This window comes from Charadrius vociferus, unplaced genomic scaffold, assembly GCF_000708025.1.
Source record: "Charadrius vociferus isolate BGI_N301 unplaced genomic scaffold, ASM70802v2 scaffold633, whole genome shotgun sequence".
Classification (NCBI taxonomy): domain Eukaryota; kingdom Metazoa; phylum Chordata; class Aves; order Charadriiformes; family Charadriidae; genus Charadrius; species Charadrius vociferus.
The window spans coordinates 183,996-205,998 of record NW_009647428.1 but is presented as its reverse complement, the minus strand read 5'-3'; the positions used below and the strand labels follow the sequence as shown (position 1 = coordinate 205,998).

Genomic DNA, 22,003 nt, shown 5'->3' with positions numbered 1-22,003 from the left:
GGCTCTGGTTATTTGTATTTGTAGTAAAACTACTTGTGGCTAAACAACTTGATATAGTTTCTTTTCCCTTGTGGTCGTATAAAACTTAGCTGTTCCCTTTCCCACTGCTCTCCAAGAGGCCACTGGACTTGATGTCTGCTGTTTGTACCACTGATGCCTCCCCTAAGTCCCACTGTCTGGATCTGATTCAGCGGAAGATTTTTGTCTAACGTTCCCTGGGTCCCTGGGATGTGAACTGGAGCTGGCTGTGAGCCTCACAAAGGCTGCAGAGACTGGCACCTGAAACCACTCACTACTCAGTTGGGAACATATCTGTCCTTCATCTGAATAGGCATTTGCGTACTGTGTGATGGAGTGCCACCCATCTCATGCCAGAGATGTTGGGTCATTTGATAGGGGAATGAGGGGGGTGTGCAGCCCACGGGTGGTTCAGGGCATCATATGGCCAGCTGTTGCCAAAAGGTCAGGTATCACTGAAGCAGGAGGGGAAGACAGACGTATATGTTTCGATATTGACCCAGATGCATTGCATGTATTTAGTAACCTGAAGTAGCTGATACCTCACCGAATGTTGTATGTCGATAGCAGGCAGTATATACTTTTCAAATCTAGTTTTATAATTTTCAATTGATCTTGTACAAGAGCTCAACTTCACTGTGGCGTCTGTGTTTGTTGTGTCTGATTTGAGGACTTCAGCCTTTATGGTGGAGTAAAAGTTAAATACCAAAACAAATTGCTGTTATTCGAAGCAAAACCGGGCTTTGTCTTCTTTCAGGTGCATGAAGAATGCGATCACTTTTGGTGACTGTAAGCAAGGACTCTCTCTGAATTGTGAAATCACAAATCATTGGTCGAAACAATGACTCTTGCCTGTTTTCTCTGTTTCAAATACATATTGCTGCCTAGGCAGAAATACCTTGGACCATCCCTGTAACCCATCTTGGTTATGGAGTCCAGCTCAGTCTTTTTACTGATATGAAATCCTGTCCTCACATTGCTTGGTGGTTTTGACTTCTGGTCTTCTCTGGGCATTGGTTCGAATGCATTATTACATAGCCTTCTGAAGTACACCACCTCCTGGGATTGGCTTGATAAGGGCAAAGCAGGAGCTCTCAAGTATTTTGTATCTTCTACAGTGCATTTCCTAAAATGACCTAAAGCAGTGCACAGACTGGGAACTGCTTGGGTGCTTGTGAACAGCTTGCTTCTGATGACCCTTGAAGCTGGGGGAGTGTCTGCTGGGCCCTGTGCTTTCTGAAACGAAGATACAAGTAGAATGATTTCATTCTTGGCTGCAGACAGGGCAGAGCAAAGCGCTCCTGTCTTAGCTGCCTTTGTAGGTTGTGGTCCTCGTGGTTCAGCACTGCTGCATTTTGGGAAGTCACTGTAGTTAATACCGCGATGTTAATACCGCGATGTCCTCCAGTTCTGGCCCTTAGGGAAAGGAGATCTCTTGCCTTTCCTGGTGTGGTGGGTGCCTGGCGTTTTCCAGGGCGTCTGCTGGTGGGCTATTGCGTTGTGCACGGTGCGGATCAGCCGTATGACTGTCAAGTGGTTCCCTGGAGCTGTCACTCCTGACTGGGGAGTGAAGCAAGAAGAAAGTGGACCAACATCCAGGCCTCCCAGGAGCACACTGATGCGATAGAGATGGTACTCTAAATGGAGCAAGAGTTTCTTTGTTGCTCTGGCAACTGTTGTATCCCCCCACCCCAAATCCCCCTCGATCCTGTGGTTTAGTCCTGTGAAGCCCAGTACAGTTATCTCTGGCATAACACCTTGCCTATCTTGGAGGCGAGCGAAAGAAGATAAATGAAGAATTGTTCAGTAGTCCCCTCTCAACTTTCCAGAGACACCTGGCTGGAGGGGAGCTTTCTTTACAGAGGAGGTCATCTCTGCACGGCGCTTGCTGGAGCAGGGGAGGGCATGAGTTTAACCAGGTATGCCCAAGCAGCAAAGGCAGACAGCGATGGAGCAGCACTGCTCACAAAGCAGACCTGGCCTCTGCCACATTCCTTTTTTTTTTCCTGCTGCAACTTGTGGCTCTTGTCACAGGCTTCCCCTCTTCCTTTTGTTTGGCTGGCTGAGGTCAGTGAGTTTCAGGGTCTGCTCTTTTGTTCTTCCCTCCTACAGCCACCAGGAAGCATTTCCTTACTTTCCCTTGTGTTACACTTCTCTCAGAGGAAATGTGTAGAAATAAAAACTGTGCAATTCCAAAGTTTGTCTTGTTTACCATTTTTGTGTTTGAAAATGTCATCTTATTTTTACTGTCAAATACACGTTGGTAGTAAAAGATAAATAAAATCAGCTATTATATGTATTCCTATTTCTTATTTTTAAAAAAGCGGCAAACTCAAATTCTTCTGGTTTAGTACATAACTTCATTTTATAGAGGTAAATTAAATCTCATTACAGTGCTTATTTCAGGCATCATAGCCTTAGTCCTGCCAAATTAGGGGATTTTTGATGCTGCTGGTAATCCTGGACTCTCACCATTGCTGAAAGCCATAAAGTGTAATTTATTTATTTATTCTTTTTAAAATACACAGGAACCAGTTACAGTTGGAGGTGACAGATTTTTGCCAGCAGAAGGTTTGGCTTTTCAGTGTCGAGGTCAAACTGTGATTCTTTGCAAGCCTGTATCCTTTGGAGAGGGGCAGGGTTTTTTGTCCAGTGGACTAGGTGGTGAAATCTTTCTCCAGCGAAGACCTGCAAAGTGTATGTTGTGTTCCTTGGAGGAGGAGGTGGGTGAATGCCAGCTGCCTCTCGGCTGGGGAACAGCAGCTGTTCTTGCATTAGCTCCAGCCTGGCAGCTGAGGTAGGCCGGGACTGTTTTGTGAGAGTTTTTTGTGACCTAATAATGGTTTTCGTCTTTGTGCTTTTATGTTAGTTTGCCACCTCTTTTGGCATCAATTCAGATGTCTTTGCCTACTGTACTACTGAATCCCTTAATTTTATGTAGCCCAATGTTAATCCAAGTGTAGCAAAAGCCACAATCTTGAGCAGGTCCCTTTATTTGTCCAGGTTGCCCCTAAGGGATCTCATAAGCCTGGGAATCAGAAAGTGGTAGCTGTTCATCACACAGTAGTGTCTGTAGTAGCCTCAATACAGGCTAAAAACGGAGAGTATCTGCATCTGAGGCCTTCCTACCTGTTAGCTGTCTGTAGTTTCTTGTCCCTAACAAAGCAAGACTTTGTTACTTAATGACAATAAGCATTACAGAGCACTATTACTCTGCCCATCCCTTCTGTAGCTATTGGAGATGCTTGCAGATTTGGACTGAAGAGACTTGTATTTCAAGTTCAACACAGTTTAGACCTATGGGCCTAAAAGAAGAGGGGGGCCTAGCTTTGAACCCATGCTGGATGGAGAACCCAGCCTGTGTTCAGCTCGTCCTTCTTCTGCTGTACCAGCAGGTGGTGTGACTGAGAAACCTCGATCAGCCCCGGGCCCAGCCTGAGCATCCTCTGGGGGGATACGATCTGGTGCACGGAATGGGAGCAAGCGGGGTTATTGTGCAGGGAGCAAGGGCACACAGAGCGTGTGTTAATTTCGTTTCCTAACGAGAAACCTAATCTCATGCTGCTTGCAGAGTAACTCCTGAAGCAGTTCAGAAGTGTATTCTTTATAAAAGAGGGTCAAGAACCCTTCTGCTTTCCTTTGACATGTTAATGGTGGCAATCCAAGGCGGGGCAAGGTTGCAGATGTACTTTCCTAGTTTGAGCTGAGTTGCTCCTGGAAGCCCATGGATCTCTCTAATTCTACAGCTGCCTCCTTATGCATGCCTAAGTGTGTAAATCCATCAGTGATCATCTGTGTGTGTCTTGGCTTTTTGACATTTACCAACACAGTCTTACAGCAGTATGTGTCTTGAAGGTGGTAGTCCTCAGCCTGCCCTGCCTTGCAGCAGCAGAGAGTGCAGAGCTTTGGGCTGCTGCAGGCTGAGGGAGCCTTTGTGGCCATGTGCTGCTGTTGCTCCATACCTGTGCGATCTCAGGAATAGCTCTTTGCATGTCTGAGGTTTTGTTTTTTTCTGCTGATCCTTCCAAGGAAATAGTTAATCTCTGTCCATCCAGGTGAATGTGATTGCAAAGTAATTAACAATCTACATCAACAGCTGCACCTGTTTTCCTCTGAATGAATGCACGTACTTGGCAACCACTCTCTCTGGCTTGAGCATACCTTCTAAGCAAAGTCGCTGCAAAAAGTGAAACACCTGCAAAGAGTTTGAAATACGTTATTTCTGAGCAAACTTTTCTTTACTGGTCAAATGTAACTATGGGAAGCTTTGTATGCAGTTTACTCATATAGCTTGTGACCATGCACATATGCAAATGCAGCATATGGTTTGTTCACAATGTGTGCGTCTGAGGACGGAATTTATAAATTGGCAGGCTCACATTTGATCCTTCTTCAAAACGATAATTCTTTCTGTGTGACCTTTTATTTTAGCTGCTTTACAGTCCTGTGTCACGTGATACTATGGTATTGCTATTGAAAAATAAATGTGAACACAAAAATGTGTGTGTGTATGCCCTATACATGCAAACTTTCTGTTCCTCAAATCTTATACTTATACTTATACTTGATTTGTCGTGAGAAAAAGTAGAGGTATCACCAAAAGTCACCTATTTAGTTTTAAGGTGAGTCTATTAAGATTAGACTTATGTTCTGTTAATGGAAATTTAAGAAAAAACACCCCTGAGTTTGTCTCGTTGTCTTGTTGAGTAGGGTGTCATTTTGTCAAAAGCTTCCCATAACTTCCTGATGGACCAAGAAGGCTCATAAGGAATCGCAAGTATGGAGATGGCTCTTAATGCAGCCAAACTTTTCTATCTTACTACCATTTTACTTATGTTGTGGGAAAAACAGAGGACTTCAGTGCACCCCAGCTGATAAAGTATAGTGAATAAGAAAATTGTATTGCACTTTGGATAGCTAAAGGTGGCAGTTTGAGATAAGAACTGACCACTTGCTCTAGTTCAGAAGTGTCTCCCTTCTTTTCCATTAACTCTCTTTTCCGTGTTTCTGTGCTGAAAACAGATACTTGAATGACAATTCTGCGCAGGAGCTGAGAAAATGCAGAAAGTAATTTGCAGAAGGTGAAGCGGGATTAAATGAGATGAGAATTAAAGTTCCAACTTTTCAGTGGGAGATTATCTAATGTGCGCAGTTTATCAAAGGTTGCAGTAGATTATTCACAATTAGATTTTTTTAAAAAAACAGGATTAAATGTGTTACTAAAGAGTGTGTTTTAGTTTGGACAGGAGCTAACGGAGGTGAAATGACCTGCGTTAGTCAGTTTGCAGCAGAGTTGCCTGTGACACATCTGATGCTGAGGCAGCTGCTACACTAGGTCAGCTCCATGGCAGAACCTGTATTGTCTTCCTCATCCTCCTCTGCAAGATTGCCAGCTTTGATACAGTGCCAATGGGGCAGTGGTAAATTAAGATCAGTTATTGTTCATCTGTCTTTCAGCTGTCATCTTTCATTTTTAAACCTGTTTTCACTGTGGTCTGAATAAGACTTTAGCCATCTTTAATAATACAGTTTTTTTCTGGTGTTTGTTTGTTTGTATTTTATAGGATCATGGATTTTCCAGGACACTTTGAGCAAATCTTCCAGCAGCTCAACTACCAGAGGCTTCATGGCCAGCTTTGTGACTGTGTCATTGTGGTGGGGAACAGGCATTTCAAAGCCCATCGCTCTGTTTTGGCAGCATGTAGCACACATTTCCGAGCTCTATTTACTGTAGCAGAAGGAGATCAGACTATGAATATGATTCAGCTGGACAGTGAAGTGGTGACAGCAGAAGCTTTTGCTGCTCTGATAGATATGATGTATACTTCCACACTAATGCTTGGGGAGAGCAACGTTATGGATGTCTTGCTGGCTGCTTCTCACTTACATTTGAACTCTGTTGTTAAAGCATGCAAACACTACCTTACTACCAGGACGCTGCCGATGTCTCCACCAAGTGATAGAGTTCAAGAGCAAAATGCACGCATGCAGAGGTCTTTCATGCTCCAGCAGCTTGGACTAAGCATCGTGAGCTCTGCCTTAAATTCCACTCCAAGCACAGACGAACAACCAAATACTATGAGCTCCTCAATGAGAAGTAACATTGAGCAGCGCACTACTTTTCCTATCCGTCGTCTCCACAAACGTAAACAGTCTTCTGAAGATCGGGCCAGACAACGCATCAGGCCTACCATGGATGAGTCTGTTTCCGATGTGACTGCAGAGAGCGGGCAGTCAGTTCATTCACGAGAAGATTTCTTCTCGCCAGATTCGCTGAAGATTGTGGACAACTCTAAGGCTGATGCTGTTGCTGATAACCAGGAGGATAATACTGTTATGTTTGATCAGTCTTTCAGTGCTCAGGAAGATGCTCAAGTGCCCAGCCAGTCTGACAACGGTGGAGGAAACATTTCACAGATGTCCATGGCAACCCAGGCAACGCAAGTGGAAACCAGCTTTGATCAGGAGGCCGCTTCTGAGAAGAACAACTTCCCATGTGAGAATCCAGAGGTCAGTCTGAATGAAAAAGAGCACATGAGGGTGGTGGTGAAGTCAGAGCCCTTGAGTTCCCCAGAGCCTCAAGACGAGGTGAGTGATGTCACTTCCCAAGCAGAAGGCAGCGAGTCTGTTGAAGTAGAAGGAGGAGTAGTGAGTGCAGAGAAGATAGAACTGAGTCCCGAGAGCAGTGATCGCAGCTTTTCTGACCCCCAGTCCAGTACTGATAGAGTGGGAGACATCCATATAATGGAGGTGTCAAATAACCTGGAACACAAGTCTACGTTCAGTATCTCAAATTTTCTAAATAAAAGCAGAGGTGGTGGCTTTGGTGCTAGTCAAAACAGTGATGACAACATTCCAAATACCACCAGTGACTGCAGAATGGACAGTGATGCTTCTTATCTGATGAGTCCAGAGTCGGGGCCTGCCAGTGGCCATTCATCCGCCACTGTCTCTCACATTGAGAATCCGTTTACTGAGCCCACAGACTCTCATTTTGTTAGACCAATGCAGGATGTGATGGGTCTCCCCTGTGTGCAGACTTCTGGGTACCGGGCAGCAGAACAGTTCGGCATGGATTTTCCACGATCAGGCTTGGGCTTACACTCCCTGTCAAGGGCAATGATGGGCTCAGTAAGAGGTGGAGCTAGCAGCTTTCCTGGCTACCGCCGCATAGCCCCCAAAATGCCTGTGGTGACCTCTGTCAGGAGCTCCCAGCTGCAAGATAACTCATCCAGTTCCCAGCTGATCATGAATGGGACCACTTCTTTTGAAAACGGGCATCCGTCGCAACCTGGTCCCCCACAGCTAACGAGGGCGTCCGCAGATGTCCTTTCAAAATGCAAGAAGGCCTTATCTGAGCACAATGTCTTGGTTGTAGAAGGTGCACGCAAGTATGCATGCAAGATCTGCTGCAAGACGTTTCTGACCTTGACAGACTGCAAGAAACACATCCGTGTGCACACGGGAGAAAAGCCTTACGCCTGCCTGAAGTGTGGCAAGCGTTACAGCCAGTCCAGCCACCTGTATAAACACTCCAAGACAACCTGCCTAAGGTGGCAGAGCAGCAATCTGCCTAGCACTTTGCTTTAACCTTCTCCACCCTGGGCCTGAAGGAGGATGCCAGTGCAGATGCCTAGCTCCCTGAAGCACCACAGGAACACGAACACTATTTTCTTCAAGGCTGCAGGCTCAGAGGCTGCTCTTGTTGGTCAGTGAACACTTAATGTGTGATTGTGCCACACACACAAAAGTCTTGGTTCTGTCAATTGGGGATATTACTGTACCTACCTCACAGGGGTGTTGTGAGGCTTAAAGAACTGTAAGCAAAGAACTTGGAGATCGTCAGAAGTCACACTGTGGATGTGTGAAGCATTACTGTGATGTACGTTCAGGCCTTGGGCTGATGGGGATGCAATCCCTAAAGCTAAGCAGTTCCTTTGCAGGGCAGAGGGGTGAGAACGTGGTTATCTCATGAAGTAGCATGGTTCAAGAATGAGAAACTGAAGTGCAAATTTCCTCTTTTTTTTTTCTAAAATATTTTGTAAAAGTGACAGCATTTAAATAAATGACCTGTAAAACAAGTTGCTGCATTATGTGAGGACAGTAATGCAAGAGCTGTTTACTGTAACTAACGCAGACTGCATATCTTTAAAAAAGAAAAACACCTTTGTATGCACCGGTCTGACATAATGCTTTAAAATATGCTAATTATAAAAATAGTTCTAGGGTTATGAATGTATGTTTGGCTGTTTTGTAGTAAAGGACACTGTGTAATGAAGGTGCTTAAATTAAATCCAAGACAAGTAACTTTTGGACTGCCAGATGTATATATACTTTGAATACAGCAAGATCTGGGTGTTTGACTGATTTTTTCTGTAGAAACTTGTATTAAGTGATAAGTGAAGTACTGTTTCTTGTTCGTGCTATTCTTAGCAGTATTTTAACCAATTTGTATCTCCTATGTTAAAATTCCATATACACAGAAGTCTGAAAAGAGCTTGTCTTTGTCTGCATTGTTATTTTGAAGGAGAGAGATAATTTGTGATGGCTTTTTTTACTGTGTAAGATAGTCTCTTGCTGTTTTCAGATGCTGATAGTCAATCTGATCCCTGTTGCTGTGTAAGCATATTGTCCTCTTCTGACACTTACCTTTAGGCTTTAATTTCCTCCTCTATACAATTCCTTACTTTCTACTTACTTACTTCTATGGGTTGTTCCTCAGATCAAACCAGTCTGGAATGATCCTCATTTGCCATATTTATTTATGTCTTACTAGAAAATGTGGTTGTCAAATCCAGTCCTTCCACTTAAAGTAGTGTCATAAATGTACTTTTCCACATAAATTAAAAAAATCTAGCATAAATTTAATTTAAAAAAATAGCACTGTACACTTTGTATAGCAGAAATTCAGTGATCATTATTCTCCAAGTGAATCATGTAAATCTTACTTTAATTTCCTCTTCTTTGATACCAGTGTAACTAATACTGTCTGCAGTCTCTTTTTTATTTGTTAAAGATGCACATGAATTAACTACTGGAGTTCAGCATATTAGGTGTCTAAATAAAATTTTGGAGCACTTCTGCTGATAAATGTTGCTCTACCATATAGGAACTGGGTCAGGGCTACAGCATGTCCACTCTACTCAGGAGAGAGGATTTGCACTTCCTGGTATCTAAGTCATGGAGCAATAGCTCTCCGTTAATATAAAAAAAAATCTGCAAACCTTCCCTTCTTTATTTTATTCTCGATAGCAAATGAATTCTCTGTGATGATATTCAGCAGTTTTATGGAGTTTGTGCTACCTAATAGTTAGCATTCTTAAACATCTTGGACTTACATTTGGATAAACTGAAAATAAAAGCCTGACCTACTGCTGTAGGTCATTTGGCAGGATGAACTATCAAAATTGTTGAAGCACAGAAGCCAGTCATTCTCAGACCAAAGGAAACATGGACATCTTTCTGTACTTGGGTTTATGTGAAACAGTAGTCCACTAATGAAGAAATGTGTCTTCATCTCTAATTACATTGCTCCACATTGAAAAAAAAAAAAAAAATAATGTCTGTCAACATGTCATTTGCACCTTGAGTATCCAAGGTAAACAGGAACATGGAAACATAGTGAATGATTGGATTAATTCCTTTAAAATGTTAAGATTTTGTTATAGGATTTATTTAATGGTTGTATTTCTGGCTTTTGATTTTATAAGCATTAAGGAAATGTGCTGCATTTTTTAAAGCAGTAGGATATGCCACATTTTGTTTGATAATAATTTTGATATCAGGGGACTAACAGCATTGAACTATACTAAACAATCTCACTGAAACATCAATAAAATGCAGTATTTTGTACTTCAATATTTTTTGTGTTGCCTTATTAGTAACATTCTGATTGTTTCATTGTCTTTGCATTTTTAGTGTTTTGTTTTAAAAATAGGGGTTTTTTTTAAATATTTTCTATTTGTTTCCTTGAGTACATCTGAATTCCTTGTATTCTTATGATGCATAGGAATAAAGCATCTATGTGAGTAAGGAGATTAGAGTAATTAAGTACTAATATGAGCAGATAAACATTTAACTATACTTTTGATCTGTTTTTATAAAAATTTTAATGTCATTGTGAAATATCAGACCTTATGCAGGAGGACTTCAATCTTCTTTCTATAAGAAAAAAAATCAACTTGGAGCATTTTTGGAAGTAGAAACTTTAAATTTCGTTATTGATTGACATCTAGTGCATCTGGAGGAGCACACTGCAAACCCAGGAGCCTGTGGCCAGCTTGTTGCTTTCCTAGTCTTCCAGTATGAAGCAATATCTCAGAATGGTTCCTCCACTTAGTTATCCCTTACCAGAAAATGAGAGTATCTCATTTCAAAGCCTGGTAACATTGTCGAAGAGCTTATCACCTGGACTGTTGTTCAAAATTTAACCTTACAAATGCTACAGTGAGATCTCATGTGAAGACATCAGTATGCTAGTATTATGAAATACCTGAAAATAAACCCTACATTTTTGTGCTGCAGTGTCTGACTTGATTTACTTGTTTATGTTATCCTGGTGTCTTTGCCAACAGCATATAATGGATTGACTAAACAAGTAATGCTTGTATGTTAGCTGATTGGGCTCTTTGTTTACTGGATCACTTGGCAGCGCAAAATAATCCTATTGAAATGTTGGCACACACATAGGCGTTTTTGTCAAATGAGGCCAAGCACATAGTGCTGCCTGTGGCCGGCCTCCTGCTTCATGCTGAGGCTTGGCCAATTTTGAGAGGACGTGTATCTAATCAACAAGAAGCGCGTCCATATTTGAGCCATTATGAAGTCCTGAAGGACCGTGTTGCACCATCAACACTGTGAGCTGGTTTGAACCATCAGAGTGTGTCTGGGCTTTGCTGTGGTGGCTTTCATCAGGCTCAGGGTGGTTTAGTGTCTCCTGGAGCCACTGCCTCAGTGTGCTGGGCTGTCTTCTGACTCGCTCACTGCTCTGGAGGTGACACTGAAGATGTTTCATGCAGATCATCTGAGATGCCTTGTGGCTGGCTGACTGCTTGCAGGGATTCTTGCTCCTGCTACTGCCTTGATGAAAGAGATGCGTTGCCTGCATCTCCCACATTGGCCAAAGGCTGGAAAGCCTTGGCATTCCGGGAGCACCCCTCCTTGTGCGTGGAGGTCATCGAGACTTTTTTCAGCTGTATTAGTTCCCTGGTGAATTCGCATTGCAACTGCACAGGTGCTGGCAAGGAAGCAAGGGTAAGTGGCTGGCGCAATTATTTTCAGTAACAGTATCTGAATGCCCATCTGAGTGACCATCCAGGTCTGCAGTGCAAAGCAACTGCCAAAGGCTGGTTTGGTTACTTGCTTAATAAAATGCATTCGTGCTGATGAGAAAATTGCATGACATGATAACATGTCTTGAATAAGCATCAGGGTAGTTAAATAGATGTTGAAAAGGCATAAAAGCAGCAGTCTATAATTTAAATGCTTTATTACGGTCTCTTAATCTTTCTTAATAACATATGAAAATAAGTTCAGTCTGGAGCTTCCTATAAAATGAATGACTCTGAACTAGGGCAATGGATCTGGTGGGGGGTCTGGAGCACACGTCTGATGAGGGGCAGCTGAGGGACCTGGGGGTGCTCAGCCTGGAGAAAAGGCGGCTGAGGGGACACCTCACTCTCTACAGCTTCCTGAAAGGAGGGTGTAGCAAGGGGTGTCGGTCTCTTCTCTTGTGTAACAAGTGATAGGATGAGAGGAAACGGCCTCAAGTTGCACCAGGGGAGGTTTAGGGTGGATATTAGGAAAAATTTCTTGCCCGAAAGAGTTGTCAAGCATTGGAACAGGCTGCATGGAGAAGTGGTGGAGTCACTATGCCTGGAGGTATTTAAAAGACGTGTAGATGCGGTAATGAGGGACATGGTTTAGTGGTGGAGTTGGCAGTGTTATGTTGATGGTTAGACTTGATGCTGAAGGCCCCTTCCAACCTAGACAATTCTATGATTCTAAGATGTGAGTTGGTAGTAGCCATACATCAATGCTACATCTTTGTGACTACGTAGAAGCACGCGCTTAGCTGAGGCCTTGTGTTCACCTACACTATGGAATCACTTTTTAAGGCTTGTCATTCCTGCCAGAGAAAATAGCCTTGGAAAGACTGCGGCAGTTTCCTGTTGGAAGACTTGCACAGAGGCTGGGCTGTGTGCTCAGTCCTCTGCTGCTGCGGGTCACTCCTGTCGGTGACTTCCAGCAGGGTGCCTTAATCTCACTCGGTCAGTCCATCAGCATCTCTTGCACATCATTCAGCCCTGTGTTCCACCAATCCACAAGAGGAACAGCCCTGTTCAGGAATTTCAGGGGAGGAGTCTGTCCCTGGCCATGGTTGTTTAAACATCCATCCGTACTTCGAGTGCTGAACTGCTGCAGCGAATACTCTCACTTCTGTGGCAGTTTTACCACCTTCACTGCTTGTGTGTGACATGATGGGGCTGGCCCTTGCAAGCAGCTGAGGAGACCAAGCGTGACACTTGGCTCCGCAGCCACCAGCCACCCGTCAGAGGGACAGCGTCCCTGTGCCTCCTCCCTGCTGCACTCTGGGTTCTTCCTCCAGCCATGCGCACACGAGGAATGAAGAAATCACTCTGCTGGTGTGAAATGCTGCTTCCCCCACAGCAGGGCGAGTGCAAGGCTCCTTGTTTGCAGCAGCACCATCAGCCAGCTAACCACCAGCATAAGTCACTTGAAAGGCACCTGCAAAGGGATTGTTACTCTTTATACCAGCTTGTAAAGAAATGGTTGTTCTTAGCAAAAACTGATCATAAAAGCCTGTACTTTACTCAGTAACAATTTTGTTCCTGGTGGAATATACTCTTCGTAAGAGCTTATTATTATGGTTGTTACTGAAATAATGTTAATATCTATGCAACACCTGTAAAATCCATGACCCATTGTCATCGTTGCTCTCTGAATTCCTTGTGGGAAGACATTGCTGCAATCACCTGGAGGCCCAGCACAGCTCCTGTGCCTAGCGCTGGCTAGCTATTTAGCTGTTGGTGGCACAAAGTTTTCACTGGTGATGGCTGGTATGGAGTACGTCCACAACTTACTGAGAAAGAAGTCCTGTTAAGAGGTGTTTGCCCTTGGATGGAGACCTGGCAAGGCTTACCTGTGCTTTGCTGTCTGTAAGTTCAGCTCTGACCAGCCACATTTAGACTTGCCTAAAAAACTACAGGTTCCTTTAAGCAGGGTAGAGAGATAAGGTTAGCATTTTATCATTTACAATTTTCTAAGTATCTTTAGAAAGCAAAATCTTTTCCGTAAGAGCATAGTAATGATTTCTGTGGCTGGCAGAGCAAAATTATCTTCTCAAAGAAATGCCAAGATGTGACACCTGAAATGTGCTTCGGTCACTCTGGCAGCCTTATTTGCAAGCTCCTGTGTATTTCTCAATATACTTGGCAAATCTAATACAAGTGCTTATATACCAGTTCATTTACAGTTAATTATTTCTCATGACATTAGTGATCACAATAACTTCTTGAATATTTAGTCAACATCCTTCAGCATGACAGTAACTTCACCAATACCAAAATCTTTAGTGTAAAAACCAACAGGTCTCCAAAATCATACAGACCGGCAAATTAACTTCATAGACTTGTGCCCATTTAATACAGCCAAGGTTTTCACACCAAAGTAAATCCTTCTGATTTCTGTTATGTCAATTGGAAACTTTACAGCCACTTGAGATGTTCAGGAGCCCACTTCCTTTCTATTTACCACCATGGCTACAAACCTTTCCCTGGTCAGCAGAGGTCTCATTAGAAACTTCCCAAACACTTTCTGCTTCTAATGGGCAGGCAGACAGTAATCAGCAACACTTGTGAATCAAAATGTATTGATAAACATGTCAGATACTCTCTGAGGCATGAAGCAAAGGTCTCCCTTTAACCATCCAGCATCAATATCTAATTAATGAACATATTCCAATAGCTATTATTGTTATCAGAGTATGGTTCATTTAGCATCAAGAGAAATTCAAGCAGAGAATCAGCATGAAGGACACTTGCCATGGGACAGAAAGAGAAGTACAGAGTGTACTAGATGAACTTCAGTTCCCAAGCACAGGCTTTTCTCTGTATGTTTCAGCTCCCTCCCTGCACCAGGCTTAGGACAATGCCAGCTGCTGCCCTCCCTCCCTCTCATCTCTTAAGAGGTGTTTGGATGATTATGCAGCACCCATGCTCAGCTTTGATATGGGTTGAGAGTTGGAGAAAACAGTACATTGCTGCTCTCAGAGGTGTGGGCTCCTGCATGTTTTTACCCCTGCCAGAAACCTTCCTGTGCTGTATAATAACAAATAGTGAATTGAGCAGTTCAGGCACATTATGGCCGATTACTATCCTGGGCTTTTCTCCAAGGCAGTTCTCTGTCCATTTGGCTGAAGCACAGCACTCGCTGCCTCCCGGCTCTGCTGTTTTTGGCAGCATGGCCACTAGGCTTGTCACTCGTGTTCTGCTGACTTGCCGGGAGGAGATGGGTGATGCTGGGTGCTGGGGACCCTCCAGGAGGGGTCTGGCGGGGCTGCAGCCTCCTTGCAGGAGGAAGAATGAGGGTCTTCCTCCTCCTGGCCCATGGGTGCTGAGAGCCCCTACCCAGAGCTTGGCAGAGTGGAGCTGTTGGCAGTGCTACTGGGAGCACTGCCAGCAAGCTCCTGGGCTGCAAAAGAGATGCATTCCTCTTGCCCATTGCAACCCCTTCTCCCCCTCCCCTTGCGCCATCATTTCAGAAAACCATTGGTTTTGTGTCTGTCCAGCAGCCAAGGCTGGGTGTTTCTTCTCTCTTTTTCAGCATGATTTCCACAGGCACAAGCGGCTCTCACCAAGACCTGAAGTGTGGTGGAAGCCTTTAGGCCACACCAAGAAATGTCTTTCCTCCGTGGGTGCGGAGGCGATGCCCGGACACGCAGCATAGCCAGACAGAGCTGCAGCAGGGAGGTGCCGGGTGCTGCGGGCACAGAGTTTACACTGGCTGAAGGTGCCAGGCTGCCCACAGCATCTGTCACCTTTTTCAGTCACCGTAAGAAGCTAGCAGCTTGCTGGCAGGGAGGAGAGGGCTGCTATGGTGTGCACACCTCGTCCCTGCTGCGTCCCTCTGGGCTGGATGTGGAGAGGTGTCTGGGTTGGTGATCCCGATGCTGCCCCGTCAGGGCAGCTGCTCCTGGGAGCTGCCCCAGAATGGACACAGCAGGGAGGGCCAGGGGTGAGGCGGTGGCGGGGAGCTTCACCCTGTCCTGCTGCCAAAGGGTGGCGTTCGCTGGGACTGGGTTAACCTCAGCCCCGAGGTGGAAGCAGGCCCATCGTGCCTTTAGCCCAGCGCTATTTGCCTGGCCACAGTGTCGCATCGGTGCTGGGGACGGGGCACAAGTGGGGCCCATGCTGAGCCCACACCTGCCCTTGCACAGGCCCAGCCACCCCGGCTGCCGGGGCCGAGGTGAACCCCTGCAAAGGCAAAGGCGCAGAGGAGAGGGCACAGTTGGCTGCAGAAGCAGCTGAACTGATCTTGCTCTAAGGGGACGGAGGCTCTTGTACCAACACGCCTGTCAGCTGGGTGGACTGGCTGCTTGTGCCACCCTTCAGCCTGGACATCACCAGAGGACATCCATGGGGAGGTTCATCCGGCTCAGTCCAACACAGAGCGTGAGCACTGAACGACAACAAAAAAAGCATTGAAGAGAGCAACAGGCTCGAGCTGGCTCCAGCCCATGTACTCCCTCCTGGTGGCTGGGGATGCCTGGCATGGTGACAGCGGAGCATCCGGAGACTAGTGATGGGCATCACGTTTCTACTGCAATCCCACCAAATAGCGCAATTGCAGTACTGTGCTTGTACTGCAATTTCAGTACATTGCTGTGTCACTGTGCTAAATCAAAATCCAGTGTAACATCAAATGCCTACAGAGAAGTGAACTTGGTATTAAGCACCAAACTCTCCTTCTGTGGATTATCTAAAAGAACACTCAGAGGGTGCCACACCCTGGCAGGGGTGGTCAGGAGATTGTGCTGGAGCTCGCGGGGCGGGAAGCAGGATGCCCGTGCCCACCCACACTCTGCACCGAGCAGAAATCCCAGGGCTTCTCCCTGGGATCACGACAGCTTTTCAACCTTGCTTCAAATTGCAAGCCACCATCTCTAATCATGCTTAATCCTGATTGAAGGTGGCTCTTCCAAAGCCAGAACCTCCTGGGTTGCGCTGTGGAGCGCGTAGTGGATTCCTGTTCCCATGAGACCAACAGAGCTGCTCTAGTCTCCGATTTGGAGGAAACACAGGGTGGAGCTGGCCCCATAGCAGCCGGTGGCTGGTGTAGGTGCTCTGCTGCTGGCAGAGCTCGTTGGTGCTCAGCAACTTCAGCACCAGCCCCGACTGAATGCACTGAACATGCTTTGTGTTCTGTGTCTGTGGGATGGATTCCCCTGGGGTCAAGCAAGCTGACATGTTCATTTATGTCCTCCTCCTCTCCACATGACCCACAGCCTTGGAAACAAGCCTGTCCCTTGTTTCACACAGCTCTCTGCGCACCGAAACCTTGGGAGAACAGTGATGAGGCTCCGAGAAGTGGATGGGTGATTGAGAGCCACAGCTCACAAGGAACTCGGTGAGTCCAGATCTAATTTTCACCACGTTCCCCAGCACAAGGACTGGGAGCACATGGAGCTGGGAGGAGGCTGGTTTAAAATTGGCAACGGTGATCTCCACACCACGCAGCGGGGGCACCTGTGGGGCTAGCAGGTCTGTGAGCAGATCCTGCAGGCAGTGGTAGGGCTGTCCCATCTGCGTCACAGTCGTAGGTGCCAGGACAGCAAGAGGGGATGGGGCCATGGCAAGACTGATGTGTGCTCCCAAGCAGCCTCGCCACCATTGGGCAGGGATGGGCCAGATGGACCCCGGTCATGTCACCCCACCAGCCCTAGCAACTGTGCTTGCCAAGGTGCCCCCAACACCCCACCGAGGTGGAACATGAAAAGAAGTTAAATTGAACTGGCTTCCTCATCATACATGTGTTCATACATGGGGAATACAAACTTGAGATTTGCAGATGTGTCCAGCTGTGGCAGTGCTGTTGCTGCAGGACTGGGCACAAGACAGATCTCTGGTCAGCCTCCAGCAAAATAACATGACTATGCTTGTTTAACATGCTTTGCTGTTGATTCAAAATGCAACAATCCTATACATTGAATTCTTGCCTTTTATTCTAAAAATCCCATGTGGGTGTTTTCCTTTGCTGTGTGGTGACCTTTTCAGAACTGCTCCCTGTGTGCTGGCTGCACAGGAGGATGGGAAGATCGCTGGTCTAGACCACGAAGCTGCGACCGTGGCTCCCAATGAAGGACTCCCCAGGGCCCCAAAGGGTTTGGTTCCCACCTGAGGAAGCGCAGACCCCCAACCTGGGCTTGCTTGCAGCAGACTGGGATGGACTGCTGCAGCTGCAGGGGACTCTGAGGAAAGCTGCCCCTGTTCATTTTTTTTTCCAAAGGAAGTGGGTAACACTGGTAAACAGACTCGTTCACTCATTCTTGGAAAAAAAACTTTGCAAACCCAGAGCCATAGGCAAGTGCCCTGCTGAAGAAAGCGAGGAATGAGCTGGTCCTGTCCTCAAGAACATGGCTGGATGCTGCAGACTCACCGTACAGGATCCAGCCGCAGATGGCTCGTGGGCATGTCCCCGACAAAACTGGAAAACGGCCTTCTTTGGGATCATGCCCAACACACACACTTTCAAAGTAGGATTTCTCAGAGGCTTTAAATGTGTTAAATTCCTCCTGCCACTGCAATGCAATGTCACAGCCACCTTTCTCTTTTCTCTAAGGAAACAATGTCATTGGGGCATGCTGCCCTCAAATGGGGCATGGTAAGCAGCACACAGAGCAATCCAAGCAGCACGCCTCACCAGCTGTTTCACCAGCTGGAGCAGAAGCTCACTGGGCTGGACTGGCAGGGGGGGACAGGTTCCAGCCCCCCTTTATAGAAGCGGGACAGTTGCTGCAGGAGAGATGGAACCCCCTAAGTCCCTGAAATGTGCTCGTCCAGGCCTCTCCCGGCAGCTAGAGGCTTGGCACCTGCTCAGGTTTTCCTTTGCACTAACGTGTCATCACATGTCTGGGAAAAAACAAACTGGGGAGTGGAGCTGAGGCTGGAACCAGTCAAGGGGTGGCAGAACCTTTCAGCATGCATTTGTCTGCAACCCCCTTCAGAGCCATGCCCAGGAGTTACAGCACAAAAGGGAGAGCTGCTGATGCCAGAGGAGCTGCGCAAGCCTTTTTTGCTTTTGTTTAAGCACCTGAAGAACAGAAACATCACACCTTGGCACTGATTCAGCATGGCCTTTTAACGCACGCTTGGCAGTGGACTGGCAGCAGGTCTCCTGTCAGCCGTGGGTCTGTGCTGACTGCACAGTCACCTCTCCTCCCTTCCTGGCTACAGGCTGAGAGCACCAGTATGGGACTGCTGAGCTCCTGTCTGTGACGCCAGGAGCCCGGCTTCACGGATGGGTGTTGCAGCAGCAGCGCCTTATGGCAGGAGACGTGCTGGCTAGCAAAACCCAGGACACTGCGCCGTCCCAACACTGCACCATCCATTGCCTGCTGAGTGCAGCGGTGGCATAACCATGGGACTTGCAGCCCCCTGCCACCCCTGCTCTGCCATGCACCCAGGGGCACCTTGGTCTCAAATGAAACGAGTATGACACATCCACTGCTTCTCTTTATTGGCTATGATGCAGTTCCCCCACCGCAGGCACTGCCAGTGCACTGCTGCAGAGGCGAGGAGGCAGAGGACTGGTGCCCAAGGCTTCTCCGTGGGAAAGTAATGCCAAGTCCTGCTGCCCTGCAGGAGTGGGGCTCCCCTCCTCACAGCTGCAGCTCGTGGGGCATGGGCTCCCCTCGCAGCCCAGCCAGCAGGTTGTTGGCTGCCAGCACCGCCATAGTGCTCCTCGTGGCATACGTGGCGCTCCCGACGTGTGGCAGAATCACTGCAGGGGACAGGGAGAGTTACTCGCTCATTTCTTACCCTTCTTACAGCCTCTTTCAGGGGTCTTCCCATGGGGGCAACCCTGGTTCTGCACCAGCTACCACTCCCCCTAGAGCCGACGTTGAACATGGAGCATGAAACAATCATCATTTTCCAAGGACTGGAAAAGGCATCTGATAAATGGCTAATTGAGGTATTTTTTAAGTCCTCCAGGCCAAAGACAGTCAGCCAGGAGTGGATCCTCCTTTCTGCGTTCAGGCCTGGCACCCACTTTCCTGCATGGACTCAGAGTCAATAGTAGATATAAAATACAGTCCCTGTGGCAGCTGAACATGCAGTGAAATTTGCATGCTGTTGCCTGATTGCCACACAGCTTTAGGAGGTTCTGCTCACTGACAAGCACGAACCGACATCTACTGGGGCAAGAGCCTGGAGACTGTTGTGAAACACTGTGTTCTACCGTGTCCACCCCTGGGTGCGTGGGAGAGGAACACGTGGAGGCAAACGGTGCCTCTTGAACAGCGCAGGCACAGTTGGGGCAGGGATTGTTATCCACCTATGTGACAAGGCTCCTTTTACACCATGCAAAGGAATAAGACAAAGTTGCTTTAGTGGTAAATTATTGCCACATTAGTAGTGGAGAGTACTTGCCCAAGTTATGGATAAAGGGCCGCGCTGCAGTCTCTGTTTTATAATAGAGAGCATCTACAGGCAACACAGAAGCCTGAACACCCAACACGCTGCTGCCCCTGGGGGGAGAAGGTTCTCCCGAGAAGGACTGTGGGGCCACGTAGGTCCTTTCTCCCCGAGTCGAGAACGAGACTGGGTTCCTTGTTCCCTGTGAAATTAATGTCAACACTTCTTCCTCGTCTACTTATGCCGTGTTCCTACAGCTGCTGAAACTATTTGGCAGTTTTGCATGAAATCTGTGAATAGTTTCAGAATAATCAAAGCCTAATTTCTGTGAAAGTAAATACGTATGTATTTATTTGTGTCTTGCTTGGTGGTGTTCCAGAGCTCTAAAATCTCTGAAGTCCTGCAAATAGTTCCAAAAAGTCTCTGCTGTTATCACTTCTCACACTGTCTACTATGGGGACCAAAGAGACCAAATAAAAAAATAGTTTTTACAAAAAGATAACAAAGAAACAGCTATAAACTCGCATTTCAGAAATGGACAACCAGTCATGAACTGTTCCAAATTTTCATGGATGCCTCTATGGTTTCTTTTTGGAACGGACTTTTCCTACTCCAAAAACATCCTTCCTGGAGAGGACACCCTGCTGCCTCCTGCACAGCCGCTCTGGTACTTTGTCTGTGCAAGTGAAGATGTGCACACCAGACTTCGTGCTTGGAGAGCAGCTTGAGCAGCTGAGGCACTCGACGATGTGAGAGGGAGCTTTGGCCCAGCTTGTGCCATCAGCTCTAAGCAGGGACAGCCACCCCAGCGAAGCCAAGCATTCGGGTAGGAAGAGGCACCCTGCCATGGCACTTGCGGTGCACTCACAGACAAGCGCAGACATTTACTTTTTTACTATAAAGCAATGCCTCCTCCCTGTTGCATTTCTGCCTCTTTTCTGCCTCGAGGGACACAGCGAGCCTGTCTGGCTTCTGTCCGAGTCAGTCCCACTCAGGCACTGAGCCGACCCATCAGGGGGAGAGGACAGCTCCTGGTCCCGCTTTACAGCGGAAGGGCCTGGCGACTCACTGAGGACCACACAGGGGAAGGCAGTGACCGCCCCCGGAGCCATCCCCAACTCATCCCAGGCTGCTGGCCAGCCTCTAGTGCCTGCAAGGATGGAGCTACACTGTTGCGTGGCAAGGTCGTGGGAAACAGCCCCCTGCACAGCCCCTTCACCAGGATCCCAGGAAAACACCAGGGTCTGCTAACGTCCTGCACCAAAACATCATCCTGTGCCACGCAGCAGCTCTCAGCAACCTGCTAGGAAAGCACCAGCAAAACTAACAGTGATCAGCTACAGCCCCTGGTTGCAGTGCTCCTGCCTCCACTCCAGCAGCCTGGCACTGCTGAAGCACAAGAGTGGCCAAGCAAGACCCTTCCTAACGGGCCCTCCTCACCTGACCAAACCTCCTCTGGAGAAGACATGCACTAGTCCTGGGAACAGCACCTTCCTACCTGCCTGATGCCTCTTACTATCCAGAAAACAGGCTGCCCGAGCTCGCTGGGCTCCACTTTCCCAGTGAAACTTGCCTTGGGCTGTCCAGGGGATGCAGTTAGACCATCTGCCAAGAAACCGCTGCTCATCCCATAGTGTGAGCACTTGCTGGCCTCTATAGCTCAGGCTGTCTAATCTGCTGACACCCGCTGGTGAACGTGGATGTCAGGACAAGGCCAGCACTGAAATGAACTCTGCCCCTGAGCACAGGTGCTGAACCTGCGCCTGGCAGCCCAGGCTCACAGTGGCTGCGCTAGCCAGCGAGTGCCGCGGCGGCTGCAGTGCTCCCGAGGCTGTGATTCCTCTAGGCAGGCTCAGCATACAGCTTTTAGCCACATGGGAAGCTTTTCTAGCACAGTATATGCCCAGAGCTTACAGAACACCAGCGTGTGGCAGGGCATGAGCAGGGATTTGGTTTCTCATTCAGGCACCTGCTGGTACCAGACTCCTCCACGAATTTCACCTCACGCCTCAGCCCATCAAATGGAGATACATCAGGAAGGTGTTAAAAAATGAGCTGATCTCAACTGCTTTCTGGAGAATTAGAATACTTCCCACACACGTTCTACATCATGTTAATGAGGTTTTCCCACCTAGCAGCTCCCCATGTTGGACGACGGCCACCCAGTCTGCCAAATACACCTGACCTTCTTGTCCTTCCATGTTTCACTGCTTGTTGGCACTGGCAGCCTGACAGGGGACAGGGAATCCTCCTCACGCTGGCCAACAGGTCCCCAGCCATGGGTGCCGGAGGCAGCCGCAGCATAGGCTGCCAGAGCAGAGTAGGGGCCC

The 22,003-nt window shown here is 47.3% G+C and overlaps 2 protein-coding genes across 2 annotated transcripts in view; one reads left to right on the top strand and one right to left on the bottom strand.

Annotated features, from left to right (window-relative positions):
* Positions 1-400: 400 nt before the first annotated feature.
* Positions 401-7,608, top strand: ZBTB5 (zinc finger and BTB domain containing 5). Its single transcript, XM_009880550.1, has 3 exons — positions 401-497; positions 3,538-3,542; positions 5,583-7,608. Exon 3 carries the CDS (start codon positions 5,587-5,589, stop codon positions 7,606-7,608), a length of 2,022 nt encoding a protein of 673 aa, XP_009878852.1. The 5' UTR covers positions 401-497; positions 3,538-3,542; positions 5,583-5,586.
* An 11,308-nt stretch (positions 7,609-18,916) lies between these two features.
* GRHPR (glyoxylate reductase/hydroxypyruvate reductase) overlaps positions 18,917-22,003 on the bottom strand; it is an 8,525-nt gene continuing 5,438 nt past the window's right edge. Inside the window, 2 exon segments of the mRNA XM_009880551.1 lie at positions 18,917-19,038; positions 20,665-20,741. Of these exon segments, the coding sequence (XP_009878853.1) occupies positions 18,917-19,038; positions 20,665-20,741 (199 nt within the window).